Source organism: Hesperophylax consimilis, chromosome 22 (assembly GCF_061612785.1).
Source record: "Hesperophylax consimilis isolate HC1 chromosome 22, BYU_Hcon_1.0, whole genome shotgun sequence".
Classification (NCBI taxonomy): Eukaryota; Metazoa; Arthropoda; class Insecta; order Trichoptera; family Limnephilidae; genus Hesperophylax; species Hesperophylax consimilis.
The window spans coordinates 2041682-2060922 of record NC_142857.1 but is presented as its reverse complement, the minus strand read 5'-3'; the positions used below and the strand labels follow the sequence as shown (position 1 = coordinate 2060922).

General features: G+C 34.7%; 2 protein-coding genes across 2 annotated transcripts in view; one reads left to right on the top strand and one right to left on the bottom strand.

The window, feature by feature from the left end:
• Window positions 1-14222, top strand: part of LOC149412609 (trichoplein keratin filament-binding protein) — a 223230-nt gene extending 209008 nt beyond the window's left edge. Inside the window, exons 4-10 of the mRNA XM_089644941.1 lie at window positions 821-931; window positions 1366-1548; window positions 2385-2529; window positions 4010-4297; window positions 11468-11629; window positions 12347-12538; window positions 13340-14222. Of these exons, the coding sequence (XP_089501067.1) occupies window positions 821-931; window positions 1366-1548; window positions 2385-2529; window positions 4010-4297; window positions 11468-11629; window positions 12347-12538; window positions 13340-13552 (1294 nt within the window). The 3' untranslated portion in view covers window positions 13553-14222. The remainder of the gene's footprint in view (window positions 1-820; window positions 932-1365; window positions 1549-2384; window positions 2530-4009; window positions 4298-11467; window positions 11630-12346; window positions 12539-13339) is intronic.
• Window positions 14223-14313: 91 nt separating this feature from the next.
• Window positions 14314-18177, bottom strand: LOC149412608 (uncharacterized). Its single transcript, XM_089644977.1, has 4 exons — window positions 17980-18177; window positions 17331-17487; window positions 15730-16096; window positions 14314-15110 (listed from the first exon to the last, which is right to left on the bottom strand). Exons 1-4 carry the CDS (start codon window positions 17991-17993, stop codon window positions 14368-14370), a joined length of 1281 nt encoding a protein of 426 aa, XP_089501103.1. The 5' UTR covers window positions 17994-18177; the 3' UTR covers window positions 14314-14367.
• Between the last annotated feature and the right edge of the window lie 1064 nt (window positions 18178-19241).

The following is a 19241-nucleotide window of genomic DNA, read 5'->3' as shown; positions in this document are numbered from 1 at the left end:
GTATGTAATCAAAAATCACTTATTATTTCAATAAATACAATTATTTACAAGGCTTTTCGCTACATGCTCTCCCGTCAGTTGTGTCGAGGTGCACAAGGTCAGAACTAAAAGGTACTAAGTCAGTGCCACATTTGTTTCCATTCAAATTTATGAGGAAAGCACTTATTCTTTTTTATTCTATGCTTCAATACAAACATATACATTTTCAGCTTTATAATTATATTTAACGAAGCCGGATACACATAAATTGAATCTGAACCTTGAACCATGAATTTTAAACCTTTAAACTTGATCTTTGAAACATGAACCTTTGAACTATCAACTTTGGACCCTGAACATCAAACCTTGATCTTTGAAACTTGTAGTACGAACCTTAAACCATGAACTTTAAACCCTGATCTTTAAAATACGAACTATGAAAGGTTCAAACCTTTAACCATGAACTACACATAAACTGAATCTTAACCTTGAACCATGAATTTTAAACCCTGAAACTTGATCTTTGAAACATGAACCTTTGAACTATCAACTTTGGACCCTGAACAACAAACCTTGATCTTTGAAACTTGTACTATGAACCTTAAACCACGAACTTAAAACCTTGATCTTTGAAACACGAACTATGAAAGGTTCAAACCTTTAACCATGAACTTTAAACTTTGAATCCTAAACGTTGAACCTTGAACTTTAAGCCTTGATCTGTTTAATTTGAACCTTGAGCTTTAAAACTTACATTGTGAACTTTGAACCTTGATCTTTGAGACAAAGCTTGAACTGTAAACTTTAAACCTTAATATTTGAGACTTGATCCACGTTTCAGGAATCTGGAGGAGCGACGTAACAAGTTGGCCATGATGTTTTTCCATGAAGATCTCCAACAGAAAGAAGAACTGAAACTTTACAGAATTCAGGCGAAACTTCACAAACGATCGTAAGCTATTTGTATTCTCGTAGAATACCTAAATTTGCAAACCTGCATTTCTCTTTCATTTGATAAAAAACAAATTAATTATTCTTTATGTATATCTACTAGTTCCCAATCAATCCATGTGGGTACTCCCTCTCAGAATGACCATTATGCTTGCCATTTATGCAATAGCTCAAACGGGGTGTGGAATGACATATAAAGGAGAACGTTCAAATGTCAAATATTGTTTTTTTTTTTTTAAATAACTCAGCACTGTGAGGAAAATAATTTCCCTCAGGGCCTATGTCATTGTTGGGAATGGAGTGTATTTTTTTGAGGAAAGAAAGGAATAAACATTAGTCTTGAAGAGACTGATATTGTAGGAGTGATGAAAAACAGAGGCCGGCAAATCTTATCTCAATCTAATCTAATCAAATTATTATTATTTTTTTCTTTAGTACATTCATGGACTCTGTTCCAACGTCAACCTTAAGAGAGGTGAATCTGGGCTTCAAAGCCAAGGAGGACGAGCGCAGGAAGCAGGAGGCGGAGATCATGCTATATCACCAGTGGAGGACCACCCAGCCAGTCATCCGGGAGTACGAGAGGAAACAGAGGCACGGCGCACTCAAGTCCGCATGGTAACCAGATACAATATGTCAACACTTGCAAGAGTGGTAGACGCTCTAACTCTTGTCCGGCCAAAGGCCACCATTCACAATCGAAACGTTGCCTGAAATTGATTTGTTTCTTTTTTGTGGCTAGATCTGGATAGCCAGGTTCTTACCAATCTTCCTGTTGCCCTTCTCCACCCCTTCCTCACTACCTTCAGCCACACTACATACCCCAATTAGGGATACTATAGTCTCACTGGCTCTTGTGCGTTATTCATATTTTTAAAAAATACTCTCTGCATCGCCCTGGTGAAGACCACCCTTTAGGATAGAAAAGTTGGTTGAAATGACTCTGGCCGAGTTTGGTGGCAGATTTGAAAATATTTATACTTCCCCACCTTCCTCTTCCCATCTCCATCCTCTCTCCATGATCTTCAGCCTCACAACGTAGCCCATTAGGGGATGCCATGGTTTCATTTGTACGGGCAGCTGGAAATAGAGGAAATATTTTTTTATTTCACATTACAAAATTTATGTTTATAAGTAAATGCGAGGGAGTGGAGTACTTTTTTAAATTCAAACTTAAAAATCTGCATTATTACACTCAAAACAATATTAAATCATTTTATTCTCAATTCTGACTCTAGAATGGAAGAAGATTTTCAAGGTCCTTCATTGTCTTTACCATATTTTAAAATAGTAAAACTGTCCCCGCGAATCTTTTACACTTACATTTACCTCAAACTTATAATATTCTTCCTGATATATTGGTGTATAACCGTTTTATGGAGAACATGAAGAAATAAATATTGCTTTTTATTTGGACAAACTTTATCGTAATGTGGTTTTGTAATCTGTTTTAGGATGGAGCAAATAATAGACAAGGAGAAGTCTCGAATTCAAGAAGAGGAGGAGTCTGCTAAAATACTGCAAGAGAGGGACAGGTGCCTTAGGAGACAAATGGAGAGGGAAAAGGAGGCTGTCATCCTGAAGGACCAAAGAATGAAGGTGGATTCTCTAAACTTAACTTATAATGTTGAGTTATTTTCATAGTTAACCTCTTGTGTGACTAGAAGAATTTCCGACATTAGTACCCGTCGTGGGCAAGCGAATTCACTGCGGATTTCACCGCACTTTCCTCAATTTTATGGTATTTTGAACCTTAAAATATGCTCCTGCATACAAAAATATATTTTAATCGCTTGGCATAAAAATAGTGTATCTTAGTATTATTCTAGCTTGCCATTTCGCAATTTAAAATGGCGCGTCGCATAATTTCGTGACAAATGTCATAATACCGATATTCAAAAATCATAGTACTGTATTTATTTACAGGAAAGCTTTATACAACTTATTTTTGAGGAATGCTTATTTACCTGAAAAATATAATAAAACCCGAAAATATTTTCGTATTTCCTCATTATTTTTGCATACATTTATGTATAAGCTGTTTGTCTCTTACCTTTACCAATAAATAAATAAATTATACTATATTTTAAAATAACATTATAAAGAAAAAAACCTTTCTCTGAATATTAAATATATATATATTTTTATAAATATTTAAACACATTATCTGGGTAAGGCATTACAATTTACAAAAAAAAATAAAACGAGTAAGTTATTACAAAAATAGTGTCATATTAGCATTTTACGAGGGTTAATGATGAATGTAAGTAAATCTAAAGCCGTGGTATTAGAAAGAGCACATTATGTTGCATACTGTGCCTCCCACACGGTAGATATATTACATAATTCCTTATTTGAATTACATAAAATATATCTGATTCTCGGTGGAATCCAAAAATTCATAAAAATGCACTCGCCCAAGTGAATTTGAAATATCTACAAAATTACCCAAATGCTAATCCAGGGGGGGAATAGTGGAAACATGATAAAGGATGCAACTACAATCAGAAGAGGAGGCCAGTGCATTACGGACAGACATTGTCGTCAAATTAAATTTAATTAACCAACAAAAAAATTATTTGTTATGTTTATTAAATTAAAGAAAATTGGTAGAAACTGCAGACAAGATGCCTTGTGACAGCACAGCATGACTACTTGTTTTTGTTATTATTAAAATTCTAGTAATATCAATTTTCTAAAATAATAAATAAAATATGGTTTATGATTGAGTATTCAAGTCTGAAATTGCGTTTTCCTTTCGCTCATATCAGTGTGAAGAGACAATAGTTTTGTTAGATTCTGTAGGTCTCAAAGACTACGATGGGCTGAACTTGTGGAAAGGATGCCAGATGACAGCACAACAAATATGATGAGCAAGTGGGTACCCCAGTGGAAGCGATCCAGAGGCAGATCTAGAAAGAGGAGGGTAGTGTGGAAGAAGATTGGAGCAGGACGGGAAGGACTGAGAACTGGAGACAAAAGGCGAGGCACACCAGTCAGTGTAGAGCTTTTGTGTAGGAGGTCAAATTCCACCCTGGGATATGTATAGCGATGATAATGATCGTAACAATTCTTTCAGGATCTCCAAGAGCAGCTCTGTCGTCAGATTTCCGATCTCCGCCAATCAGAGCGGGCCGCTCAGCTTCTGAAGCAGCACGAGGAGGCGGAGAGTGAGCTGCTGCGTATCCTGCAGGCGGCTGGTGAGGCCCGGCGGCAGGGGGCGGCGCAGCGGGCAGCGGCCAGAACCATCACTCTGAGCAACATGCAGATGCAGGCGCGCCGCCTCAAGGAGAGGGCCGCAGAGGCGGAGAGGGATGTGGAGGCAGATCTCAAGGAGATGGCGGCAATTGCTACCGCCATTCAAAAGGTGAACAACTGTTTTATACACATTATGAATAATTTTACCGAATTCTGATTTATGCCATCTTTGAGGATGTTGTGTGGAGGGTCTACTTGAGAAAAGGAAGAGGGGTCTTCCCGTAAAAGATCTAAGTTGTAGGAGAGAAAAAACACAGATGCCGGAAAATCAATCCATAGCCGAACCTTTGAACACAATTCAAACATGTAGTGCAAACATTTCATAATGTAAATTGTAACCCTACCGCATGCTCAAACTGTAAAGAGATGAAATCAGGAAAAAATATTAAGTACTTAGGTGTAACCATAGATTCTCAACTAAAATGGACCAGCCATATAGAAAAAACTGTTAACAAACTGAGATATTTAAATTATATTTTTAAAAGAATGTGTAATATAGTTAATATAAAAACCATAAAATTAGTTTATGATGCACTAGTTCATTCATCTATTTCCTATGGAATAATTGGTTGGGGAGGAAGTTACAATAATCATCTCAAACCATTAGAAATTGCCCAAAAATCAATAATTAAGATTATGTACCAGAAAAGTAAATCTTATCCCTCCAAACAATTGTTTAGGGAAACCGATATTTTGGACCTTAGACAAACCTATAGTTTTCAATGTCTTAAATTTATCTACAAGCACCCAAACAATTTTATTAAAAACTCTAATCGTTCCAGTCGAAGATGTGGCGCCTGTGAGTATGTTGTACCCCACTGTAAAACTAGACAGGCCCAGAGACACATTAGTTTTATTGCTCCAAAAATCTATAATTCAGTATGTTCAACCCTTAAAGAGACCACTCGTCAAAATCTTCATTCATATAAAAAATATATCAAAACTTGGCTCAAAACAGCCAAAATAGATATTTTTTTCTTATAAGTTATTAACAAAGCCATTAATTATACTTACAACTAATTAGCTTTAAGAGTAGATATATAATAAAGTCTGCTATGTGTTTGTTGTATCAATTAATACTTGTTGTACCAATTAATATTCATTGAGCACTTAAATATTTTTGGAATTTTAGTAAAAAGTAACTGAAATTACGGTAAAATCAATCACCATGTACAATATTTTATTTTTATTTAAACCACTGTTTTAAATATCCACATACAAATAATAATGCCCACGCACAGGCCTCGCCTTTGTGGGATTTTTTTTGTTACTCTCTTTTATTTTTTGTTATTATGTATGTACCTGTATATATATGTATCGAAAAATTTTCAAATAAAAAAAAAAAAAAAAAAAAACTAACCATGAGAGTGAAAAACATTTAAAAAAATTCAATTACAGAAATATTCACTTTTTTTACATCTTTGCTGTGTAAAAATACCGCATCTGTTAAAATTTCACAATTTTTATGTGGTGATTAAGACTAGTGCAGACACTTAAAAATCATGGGATAGTTTGAATTTTTGACCTATCATTTCCAAATGGCAATTAAATTAATTTTCTGTTAAAATATAATTTTTGTATGCAGGTACTTTATCGCTTTTCAAATTCTTGACTCATCGGTTCTGTTTTAGAAAATAGCAATTGAATTAAATTTCTTTTAAAATATTATTTTATAGGTAGGTATTTTATCGCTTGTCTGATTTCTTGACACAATCAGTTCCAATTTTGAAAATCACACTTCCGAGTTCATTGAACCAGAGTTACAATTTCAGATAGACAACCGAAATTAGAATGTTTGATAAGTTTCTTAAGCAATCACCACAAATTCTAAATATTTTGAAAATAAAAAAAATTAGATTGTGTATGGCAAATGTCAACCGTGTAAAAATGTTAGGTGCGCTTTCGGCGTGTTTCCCGCCTGCGCATCGGTGTAAGGGATCATTGACTAGTTTTTCACAGCATCATCAGATCTATTAACAACTTTTAGATAAACCCAACGGTAATCACAAGTTTTAATTTCATTGGATACATTTTTCAAATACATAATTGTTTATATGAACTCATTTGTAATTTTTATTGATTAAATTTTCCTAAATTCACGTTATGAATTTAGGAAAATTGATTATGATTAATAAAAAAAATATATATAAACAAAATTAAATATATAAAAAAAAAATACATATCCTCTAAAGATATATTATGCGCTTCCTAATATGCGTTTATTGTTGTTGCATTTTATTAAGTACCCATTTCATACAAGATTGCCAGCTCGGTCTTTGAACAATTTACAACCGGTACTGTCCCTACCTTCTATTATTTCGTACCTAATAAGTACATTTTTATTTTTATATCTTATTTTTTCTAAGTTTAATAACTATTATATTATTTAAGTTATATTCTTTAGTTTGTAATTAAATTTCTTATTTTCTTAATTATATAGTGTTATCAAATTTATCATCTAGTTTTATAGCTATTTGTTAATTTTTAGCTACATCAACTAGTAAAATTTTACAACCTATAAACCATAATGACTCACAACACTCCCCAACTCAAACACGAGAAATAATTTCTCAATTGAGTTGGGCAATTTTTTGTTAAAATTTTTTAATTTTTTCGCAATCAGCCTCGAAATATCTACATTTGTAAATTATTGTAATGTGTTTGTATATTCAATAAAAAAAAAAAAATTAAAATACTGGTATATCCAGGACGGCTTCCCCACCTGTCGTCTGCGCTCCAAAGTCTGCACTTCGTAAAGACATGGTATCTATCAAACGCAAAATATGTTAAAAAATAATGTCATGCAGCATTACTCCCCCAGGTTGTTTAGAGTCAAACAATTAGGTAAAGTGTTGATGTACTTCCCCAGGTTGTTTAGAGTCAAACAATTAGGTAAAGTGTTGATGTACTTCTCCAGGTTATTTAGAGTCAAACAACTAGGTAAAGTGTTGATGTACTTCCCCAGGTTGTTTAGAGTCAAACAATTAGGTAAAGTGTTGATGTACTTCCCCAGGTTGTTTAGAGTCAAACAATTAGGTAAAGTGTTGATGTACTTCTCCAGGTTATTTAGAGTCAAACAACTAGGTAAAGTGTTGATGTACTTCCCCAGGTTGTTTAGAGTCAAACAATTAGGTAAAGTGTTGATGTACTCCCCCAGGTTGTTTAGAGTCAAACAACTAGGTAAAGTGTTGATGTACTTCTCCAGGTTATTTAGAGTCAAACAACTAGGTAAAGTGTTGATGTACTTCTCCAGGTTATTTAGAGTCAAAACAACTAGGTAAACTGTTGATGTACTTCCCCAGGTTGAGTTAAACAACTAGGTAAAGTGTTGATGTACTTCCCCAGGTTATTTAGAGTCAAACAACTAGGTAAAGTGTTGATGTACTTCCCCAGGTTGAGTCAAACAACTAGGTAAACTGTTGATGTACTTCCCCAGGTTGAGTCAAACAACTAGGTAAAGTGTTGATGTACTTCTCCAGGTTATTTAGAGTCAAACAACTAGGTAAAGTGTTGATGTACTTCCCCAGGTTGTTTAGAGTCAAACAACTAGGTAAAGTGTTGATGTACTTCCCCAGGTTGTTTAGAGTCAAACAACTAGGTAAAGTGTTGATGTACTTCCCCAGGTTGTTTAGAGTCAAACAACTAGGTAAAGTGTTGATGTACTTCTCCAGGTTATTTAGAGTCAAACAACTAGGTAAAGTGTTGATGTACTCCCCCAGGTTGTTTAGAGTCAAACAACTAGGTAAAGTGTTGATGTACTTCCCCAGGTTGTTTAGAGTCAAACAACTAGGTAAAGTGTTGATGTACTTCCCCAGGTTGTTTAGAGTCAAACAACTAGGTAAAGTGTTGATGTACTTCCCCAGGTTGTTTAGAGTCAAACAACTAGGTAAAGTGTTGATGTACTTCTCCAGGTTATTTAGAGTCAAACAACTAGGTAAAGTGTTGATGTACTCCCCCAGGTTGTTTAGAGTCAAACAACTAGGTAAAGTGTTGATGTACTTCCCCAGGTTGTTTAGAGTCAAACAACTAGGTAAAGTGTTGATGTACTTCTCCAGGTTATTTAGAGTCAAACAACTAGGAAAAGTGTTGATGTACTTCCCCAGGTTGTTTAGAGTCAAACAACTGGGTAAAGTGTTGATGTACTTCCCCAGGTTGTTTAGAGTCAAACAACTAGGTAAAGTGTTGATGTACTTCTCCAGGTTATTTAGAGTCAAACAACTGGATAAAGTGTTGATTTAAATCCATTTCATGTTGCAACCTTTCTATTTATTTGTCATTCAGTTTTATTGCTAAATTTCCATTGTGCAAAGCGAATGAAGATAAGCTGAGAGATATGCAAATCAGTACATTATACTGATTAAACCAATAAGAAAATCATATTTTCTTAGTCATGAACCTATTGAACACAATATCTAATTTGGTTTTACATGATCCAAGTGATTATTCTTTAATCTCTATTAATCATAGCTTATAAAAATAAACTTTTTGTTTGTATTTAGATAAGCTGCATTGCAAGACAATTAAATGACTGTGTTTTTGAGGATTGGAAGAAAGTGGTGCCAGTCTAAATAAATCTTGCATAAATATTATTTTGACTAAATATTTTAACCCGAAAAGTATAATATGGCCCTTCTCACCGTATAGCTATACCAGCGCTGCAGCGGCGTATTAGGGAATCTTTATGGGTAAGACTGAGTATGTCAACTAGTTTCAGTTGTTCCTAAACTTTATCAGGACAGTATAACGAGAACAACTGAAACTTTTAGTTGACATACATGGTATGAAAACCTACCTGTAGTTGTAAAGTAAGGTATCTTTTATTATAATATTTTAACATTCTTCTTTATTCATTATTACAGTATTATTCATCCGATTACAGTACAATCGTCTCATTCTGACACTCTTAACATCTGGGATGATAATTATACAAAAAACTCTTAACCTCTCAGACAAAGACATTTATATACTATGTGTTCCTTTCAGAACTGTCAAAACGTGATAATTTTTGTGTTATTTACGAGTTTTGCTAAAAGCATCATAACTCACGTCTTGGGAAACGTAGCCTCATTCTAAAAAATGTTTTGGAAAGATTATGAAATCCACTATTGCATTGTGTTGTTATAAGTAAATATTTGCGTTTCTAAATATATATTTTATGAAAACGTCAAAAATATGTAAGAATCGATAACCATTATTTCAAAGCCGTGAAAAATGTATGTAGGAAATAACACTTTATATATTGAAGAAATAAAATTAAAAACTATTAGTCACCTCAAAATATTAACCGTCCAAACTAAAATATTTTTAATAAATTATTTAGAAACGCAATAAATTATGAACGAACAAGATGACAGATTCAATCGGCTTAGATAATGCAGTTCTACATTCCATAGATATTGTTGAATACAGACGCGTAGCGTTATTCATTATGGATACTCTGTTTTTTAAATCATGGCAATCCGTATACTAGTGATGGAAATCAGACGCGGCCCGTGACTGTAATTACCAGCAGTGCATTTCACTTTTAAAATGTACCTAGTCTGTAATTTAGGTGGAGCAAATTAATGAATGGGAACACCTACTGCAATTCATTCTATCTTCTAAGTTATATTTGTAAAATAACTGATTAAATAATACAAAATTATCTTGAAAGTAAAGGACACTCAATTCATCGTTGAAAATATAGCGAAACCGTTTGATTTCACCGCGAACGAGTTCCAATGTGTTAATGTTGTTGCGTTAACATTGAACATTAGTATTTCTAAGCGAATCCATTCCAAACGCATTGGATTACGCATGATCAAAGTGATGCAAAATTCACTTGCCGTCAAAGCACTTCGATAATGCACGGATGGGTTATGTATCTGCACTGCTCTAACACGTAATTTGACGTTAAGAGTGTAATCTCTCTCGCTCATGTCACCGTTTCGGCTACTTCGGGCTGTCTCGATACCGCCCGATGCTGTTTTAGTAGTATGGTAAAAGTTGGTTCTGTGCATATCGGGGTATGCACGACCGCTTGCTTTTGCGCGGGATTTTTTTACTAGAAGATAGCTCAAATAATGACCTGACGGGAATTACGAATTTCTTACATCGATCACTGGGGCACAGATGTCGTTGTAATTTGTTATGTAGAGATTGAAGACAAGCAGTGCAATGCACAAATGCACGTACCAAGGAACCGCCTCTGATGGAAATATATCGATTTTTGTAAAATCTCGCGCGTTTACGTGAAAAGACGTTCTAATGTCTTGACCGCTATTATCATATTTACGTCTTTTGACGTTCTAATGTTCTGAGTGGTTAAGGCTATAAAGAGAAATTAATACATCAACTGTTTCAGAAATTTCATTCAACAGCACCATTCCTCGTGTTATGCTATTCTGTGCTAGAACATCTTTTCTGTCGTGTAGTATCTTGAACAAGTTGTGTCGATGACTGGGGCTGGAGTTTTTGGGCAAGTATAAGCCATAGCATTCTAAGTGGAATGGGCTGTCAATAGAGTTATAAATTATATTAAAACTAAGTATTTATTGCAAGATTTGCATACCGTCTGGTTTCTGGGCTAAATCTATTTGATGCCTCAAGTAAGTCTATTTAGTACATGAACCTCGGATAATTTCCTTGTGTCCGCATATAGATGTATCTGAAGATTTTTTCTGGATTTGTTTCATCATATTTATATATTTAGTTTAGTTTTTCCAGCTTACTTCTTATAACGCCATCAAATATGGCTATCATTGCATCTGGGTCAAACTGTTTGTGTGTTCTGATGATAAGTGATATGTGGTCCGAGAATGTTAGTTTGGGATCAAAGATGGTACCAAGATCTTTAAGGCTATTGACTCGGCGTGCATACTTGTCCTACATCCATCGACCATTGAATATCAAATTTCCTAGATGTTGTGTATGGATCTGAAAATACCCCACACCAAAATTTTTAGCTAAAAGGAAGCACATTTTATCGCTGTCAAAAGATCGCACGAAGCAAGGTTCAATTCCCGTCGACAGCATGTATTTTTTTCTTTCGGCATGTGTTTCAGGCTAATAATTATTGTTTATAATAATTTGTTTTCCTCTGTGCTAAGTATAAAAACCTTGTAAACATTAGTTTATCATTAAAAATAAATTCATATAACTGATTAACCTGTTTCTAACTGATTAATCTTTCGACTGCGAGATAGTGCACATACATTCTTTTTGATAAATATTTTTTTCTGTATAACATTTTTTTCGTATTCCTTTCTTTCTTATATGTACAATATTTTTTTATCACCAGGATGCAGAGAGACAGGAGTCAAACAGGACGGAGTGGAAGATGGCGCTAGAGGGAGCGGTGGAAAGTCTGGAGAGGCAGAGAGAGCTAGAGAAGAGCCGACAGAGGCACCTGGATAACATGATGGACGGGGAGGCAAGAGCTATCTTCTCTAAGCAGGAAAAGGTTACTTTTTTAACCATTTATTTTATATTACCTACATATTTGTAAATAATGAATTATTGCAACTTCAGCCAGAATCGGCAGAGGTTTTAAAGAATGACCGCCTTCAAACACTTGACATTGCAACATGATATATTTTTATTAAATATATATATACTAATAAATAAATATATATACTTGATCAAAATCAATAGCATTTACACAATGAAACAGAAAAAAACATGCAATAGCGAATTTTGGCTCTGACACACGTTCCGGCACTTTTCGAAACCATATTTATGTTATAAGAAATATCCCATAGGTTTTTTTCATTTCATATGTGCGTTCCAGGATCCGCATATATGAAGCTTTGCACCATGTGCCTATTGGTGGATATTTTATTTACTATGGTGTCTTGGTGCGCTGTTTATTTGTAAGGGCAAATATTATGGAGTATTGGTCACCAAAACCGCCACTGCCCAATGGACTCCCAATGGCAATGGGCCCATTATGCTATCTCCCATGTTTCACCTTACTCTTTAACAATAACCCAGTTTAACCCTTTAATGAAGTTCACCAGAGTTGTCATTGGATGATTGTCTGATTTCATAATACTCCCAGGTGTCTGAGTCTTTTTCCCATCAAAACAGGATATCGACACTAAAAAAAATGATTGGTGTTCAGAACTCAACAGCTTTATTGAATGTTTTGTAATAATGATCGTTCTGTTTTCCATGACAGAAATGGCAAGAAGAACACCTGGCCAGACAGTCCCTGCTGAACGATGTGGTGTCCACCCTGGACTCGCAGGTGCGCGCCAAGTTGGAGGACAACAGGAGGAGACAGAGGGAGAACATTGCGGAGAGGGAGCTGATGCTGGCGGATATAGAAAAGGCCAGCGCTGAGATGGAGCAGGCTGAGAAATTGAAAGAGGTACAATTTACACTACTAATATTGAATAACTAGAAGCAAGCTGGAGTATGCTACTGGTGTATTGATTCCGCACCAAACAAAATAGATAAATATGCTGGAAACTTATGAAACTGATCCAATTAGAATTGTACTGAATACAATCAAGTATTGTGACTTCACCCAGGTTCACTTTGAAACCTCTTTGACATTTTTGGAGTCATCGAAAAACTTATTTTACTGTCATCATTAACCACTTGAACAATAGCATATTTACAAAAAAAAATGAGCGATGGAGATTTCCGGGTGTCAAGTTTTGGATCCTCCCGCGCCTATTCAAAAAAATAATACATCCGAATATTAATACTGAAACATATAAACTGCTTACTGTGGTTTAAAGCCAATAAATCCACTTATATTTCATTATTTATCCCATATTTGTAGGTTTTATAAAAATAAGATCATTTTTTTTAAATAAATTGGCAAAAACCATCTACCTAAATTTAGGCTACCATTGCTCTAGCCCTTAAGACTTAAATATAGGTAGCCACTGTTCCACTGATTAAATATAATACACTTAAATATAAAAATTTGGAGACAACCTCACTATGGATGCCGTAGTCCTACTGACTTTGGACAGATTTGGAACTCTTCAGCGGAATCCATATAAAATTAATAAAAATGAAGCAGTGAGAACTTAATCGATGTAGCTGGATAGTTTGGTGGTCATCACTGCACCTTTGAACTAAATGAAAGGGACATGGGAGTGGAAGCGTTTCCACAGTTAATATTTGTATTTAAAATATCAGTTATGTCTGTTTCCAGCAATCTCAGACTGAGCTGAGCAAGATGGCCTCCCTTCAGATCGGCTTGAAGCAGCGCGAGAGGCAGGATAAGGAGAACTGCGAGAAGAAGCAGATGGACATGGACCTTCGGGCGGCGGCCAGGGAGGAGGAGAAGCTGCGGAATGAGATCATCAGACTCCAGAAGGAGGGGAGTGCCTTTCAAATGCATCGACGCAGAAGATTTCTATTCTGACAAGACTGATGATATTGGATTTTACATATAGAATAAATAATTATTTATTTTTTACCCTGGCTTGTAAAACAAGCATGATGCTTAGGGCCGGCTTTGTAGGCGTAATAGGAGCAGTTCGCTCCGGGCGCCGACTTGCCAAGGCACCAAGGCGCTGATAATACCCAACACAGTGCCCTTGAGGGTCGGGGCCGGAACTGATGATGCCCACAACTTACATATCTAATGAATCCATACAAATATTGACACCAATAGAATCGATATCGGTATTGTAATTGGATGCCACAAATGTGGCCTTTAGTATTTGAACTTCATGTTACAGTAAATAATGAAGTTATTATGTCGTCGCTATTTAATGTTAAAAGTCACCGAATCAACACACATTTTTTGAGATACTACAAATTTGAAAGCTAAAATATTATGTTACATAAACATTAAAATACATCTTATTTGTCTAAGATTCAAATTTAAATATCTCAAAGCTTGTGCACGTGGCTTGGTCACTTTTGCCTGAACAGCGAGGATATCATTCCAAATAAATTAGAATTATGTATTATTATTATTAAATTATTTTTTTAGTGAATGTTTTGAAACCTATGTTTAATAATTTATCATTTGTCTTTGTAAGTGAAAAAAAATCATAAACGATTCCTGTCATAGATTTTGTGTTTTTTTCAATAACACAAAATTGGCAATGTCAAAAATAAATAAATAAAAAATAAATATTTTACTTTTTATCAATCAAAATTATAATCCAGTGGAAACTCCTCATTTTGTAAAACTAATTTATTAATTACATATTATTTTACAACATTAATTTAATGGCCTCTGGAAGATTTCCTCTGGTAATACCTCTGCAAAGCTTCATCTAGCACCTTCCCCACTGTCCTCTTTTTCCAAATGTCTATCTTAGGCTTCACTTCTTTCACCACCTTAACTTCTTCAACCTTGGCTTTCTTCTCTTCGCTATCTTTAACCTTCTTCTTATCTCCGTTTTCTTTACCCACTTCATCCGGCTTCTTAAATGTATCCTTGTCTTCCGCTTCTTCTTTCACAACAGATTCTGGAATATCTGCTGATTTCTTTTCTTTCTTTTTAGATTTCTTTACTTCTTTTTCTTTCCCTTCTCCGTCTCCATCTTCACTTTCGCTGGAACTAGAATCATCAATAGAGAAATCTGAATCAGCATCAATATTTGATTGCATGTGTGTTTTAGCCTTTTTATTTGTTTTGATGTCATCCAAATTCTTTCTTGTTTCTTCTGCATCGTCGCTATCAGATTCAACTTTTTCTTTTTCTGAATGTTTCCTTTTTCTGTAAGTTCTTTTTTCTTTAGTTTTCTTTTCTTTGTTAGTTGGAGTGTCTTCATTATTTTCTGATTCGGATCCCTTGCCATTGTCTTCAGAAGAGGTTTCCTTTTCCTCCTTGAGTTTGGAGGGTCCAGCCAGTAATGGTGCCGGTGTGGTTGCCAGTTGGGTGTCAGGTTTGGTGATGGCATGAGGGTCGGGTCTCATCTTTTCCGGTCTAAGTTTTTGCTCGTAAAGATGTCTGTAGAATCCACCTGCACATACAAAAAAAAACATTTTCAAAAATCAATACAATGAGGTCATGTATGGAAGCAGCTATAACGGAAAACACAAAATACTGCAAAAAACATGTATGGTAAAATACCCAATACCTTGGAAAAATAAAAACTTCATCGATTGTTAACTTTACAATAAACAATACATGGTGATTTTTTCACAAAAACGGTGCTATAAAGCTATCCAATTATTATTATTTCTGAAGGCTAGTGAAATAATAAAATACAACAAATAACGTTATTTTTATCAAAGAAAATATAAATATTGTTTATGACACCAATAACTGGCATGGCTAAATTCACTCCCAGATTCACTCACTGACCACATTTGGAGAAGATTTGACAAAAGCACAACCACTCTTTGAGAAAATCTGCTGGATTATCATAGCTCGTGGGCGGATGGCGCCACTAGGTCTATTATACAAATTAAGACAGTGTTATGAAAAATATTGTAATATGGAGGCCTATTAGAACGCTTTTATTGATGTCCCGCCAGTTATTGGAGCCCTGCCTGTTATTGGAGCTCTGCCAGGTTTTGAGTCCGTCACCTTAATTAAAATGTCAAGGAAAAGAATATTAACTGGCTTTATTTATTTACCTAAGTCTGATTGTTTGGTAACATCGCCGATTTCTTCTAGGTAATTCTCTCTGGCTTCTTTTTCTTCATCCTGTTTCATCTCCTCCAGTTTCTTCTTGTATGAAGAAGTAACAAAAGCCTCCTTGTCTGCAAACTTATCCCCTTCCTCTTCCCTTTCCTTCTGCACCTGTCTCTCAACTCTGCGCTCATTCTCTCTCTTTCTCTTCTCGGCTGTCACCAGCAATTTCTCAATATATTTGGGCTTCTTCTCTTCAGACTTGACCGCCACTTTGGCCTGCTTCTTCTTGTCCTCCATGTCGTCATAGAGCTCATCATACTGGTAGACTGTGGGATCTTCCTCCAAAGCTTTTTCTTGGACTAGGAGTGCCTGAAAAGTTTGAATAGAATTTATTTAGACCATTTCTGTACAAGAGTGCTAAAATATTAAAATTTAAAAGTCATCTATCCAGAAATTTTATGTACCAATAAAATTCGCAAAACGTTGGCTGAAGATTTAGTGCTTACCAGGGCGGACAAAGGAAACACAGATTATAATTAACAAAATGGACTGACTACCAGTGTAAAATAGAAGACTTTGTAAAAAGTGACGACTTAGTTATTTTAACAGGAGACCCCACTAATAAATTTCAAACAGATGTAAAAAATTCAATAAAAGCATGTAAATCCCAAAACTTCAACTTTTTTTCACGTAGAACAAAAACTGCCCGCGCACATTAAACCCGCGTTCTATACTGATAACAACCTGGGAAAATTAATTAAAAATAATAAAGATAAAGATCATAACTTAAACAACTCAGGCATTTAACAACTATGTTGCAATAATTGTCCAGCGTTCTACACAAGCAAGACAACTATAAATATTAGAATCACGGAACATTTAAGATGTTTAAATAAAAATAATTTTTCAGAGTTTGCCAATCATCTTATTTCCACCAATCATACTTTTAATAAGGACACAGGGGTTAAAATTCTTCACCGTAATAATAAAGGCAAAAAATTAGATAGTTTAAAATCATTCGAAATCAGAAAATCCCTAAATAATAACTCTAGCATAATGAATAATCAAATAAATCTATCTTTCAGTCCTATTCTAGATATATTTCCAGTTTACCGCTCTGTTCTTCCTGGAAATCCTGTAATTAACCCTTCCACTTTGTTCACCTCTCCCTCAAACACCTATCAATGAAAATTTACATTATGATTTGATAATTATGTACATATAGTTGAGACCTTCACAAACAGATTGGTACATAATATTCATATGGAAACATAGAATAATTCCATCTTTTCTGCCATTGAAATGAGGCCGGCGCAAAAGGTAGAACTACCCTTCCCGCCGTTAAGCATCAATCGCCCAAACGGGTAGAACTACCTTTCCCGCCCGAAGTGTGTTAATATAATATTGGTTAATTGTTAATTATTAATTTAAATAGAACAAATAATAAATGTCCCTCACTTTTAGTGATAGAATGGAAAATTCTGCATTTACAAAAATGTCAAAAGTCAACATTTTTTTACCAACTTACACATGTTAGAAATCATTGTAACAAAATACGGTTATTCTTTAATTTAGATCAGTATGTATGAATAAGTTTTCTAACCTGTCTTTTGATTTTATCTCCAGAAGTAACGATGGCTCTCTTGGGGGCGAGTTTAGCACTGTCATCAGAGTCACTGTCTTCACCAAAAACGTTTTTTGTCGTGAAGATTGGAGGGGCCTTCCTGATGCCCTGTTTGTCTGGGAGAATCAGGCCGTATCTGTGAAAGATTTAGAAATAAAAAACATTTGTTGCAAGAGAAATTGGAAAATCCCATCAATGAAACATACAACTCTGGAGTTCACAACAGAGAATAGTGGCAATCACTGGATATTTCTGCATTTATCTTGTCGAATTACGCTGCACGTTTAATACGTAAACCAAATATAAACAGCACTCGGTTTCAACTTAATTACTACAAGGCAATTTATGTGGTGGGAGAGTGTAAAAGATGCATTCAAGTTCCATTTTTCTCAATCAAAGTTACGTTTGAAGGTTAGGAAATACGCACAAATTATTAAAATAATCCAAACTAAAACTTATTTTGTGTGTTTACTAAAACCGCCGACCTAAATAGTTTAGGTGTTAGAGTGTTGTTTTTTTAAAGAGCCTTTGCATGCAGCGAAATTTGACAAGTTTTCCATATCTGCAATCTTTGTTACTTCTTGAAAGGGATAGATCAAAAAGGAAAGGAAATTAGAAATCTGCTTACTGTTTGCCTGCCATTCTTTCGAAACAGATTTACACCGCGTATACAGTTTAACTTCCGTGAAACTAAAATATATTAATATTAACAACACATACGAATAAGGTTTTATAACACAATTTTTAAAATCAATACAGAGAATAGCTTTAGCTCAGTGTAATAATCAAGAATTATTATTGGTTAGAATTTTGACGTTTACGTGTGTTGACCAAAAATAAACCACTTTAATGTTTTCTTCTATACCAATAAAGATAACTGTTTTACCATCTTTCAAGTTGATGGTAAAACAGATGTTACTGCTGTTTAGCGAAGACTCAAACCATTTCTGAATTACGAAATATCTATTACTTCATAGATGACACTGTTGATTACTTGTGAGATTTTTATTGGCGTTAAGGTTAAACGCAACGCTCGTTGTATTCTACGTGTTCACAGATGGCGTTAATTAATTAATTTTGTTTTAATACGCTTTTGCAAGGTATTGCTTTACATTATTAAGACAAATTATTTGTTTGCGCCCGTATATACGCAATATGAATATGAATCAATAGTTCTGTGAAAGTCCTGTACAAGTTATGTCATTTAGTCATCATGGACCAGTTGGCCAGTTGCTTCACAGAACTGAAATAATAACAAAACTTGAATAGAACTTTCACAAAATTTGAAAATAAACTTTGAAAATTGATGAATTTTTCAAATTCTGTGAAACCAACCGTCTTCATTGGTTTGGGAAGTGCCTAGCTATTTTGATCTGGTCATTTCCATAGCTAAAACGATTTCAAGCAACATTTTGATTCTAAACGATGGTTTCATCAGGTGCTATCCATCTTTATTTCGCAAATATTTGAATAAAATGAGTATCCCATCTCGCATTCATTTCCAATAATCCCATAATAATATCGTAAAATTATTATATCTTTTGTAGGTACCTACCTAAAATTATATTTTACACTGCACTTTTTTACTTGCATGAAACAAATGTTATTGTCTGTAAGTACCTAAGTAGGACTTACTTAGTGATCCAATATATCTGTTTTTTCTCATTCTAATTTGACTTCTGTAAAACAATGCCGGGCACACACAATGGCGCAATCAAATATATCCCGCGGTGAAGTACAAAGCCGGGCCTACCAAAGCATTTTGTAACGCTGATTTCTTATTACAATAATATATTCATAAACTCCTTTCTTCGTTCATTCGCTCTTCATGCCAAATTTCCCAAATTAGCTAACCTTTCAATCACCTAACATACTCATTATGATTACATA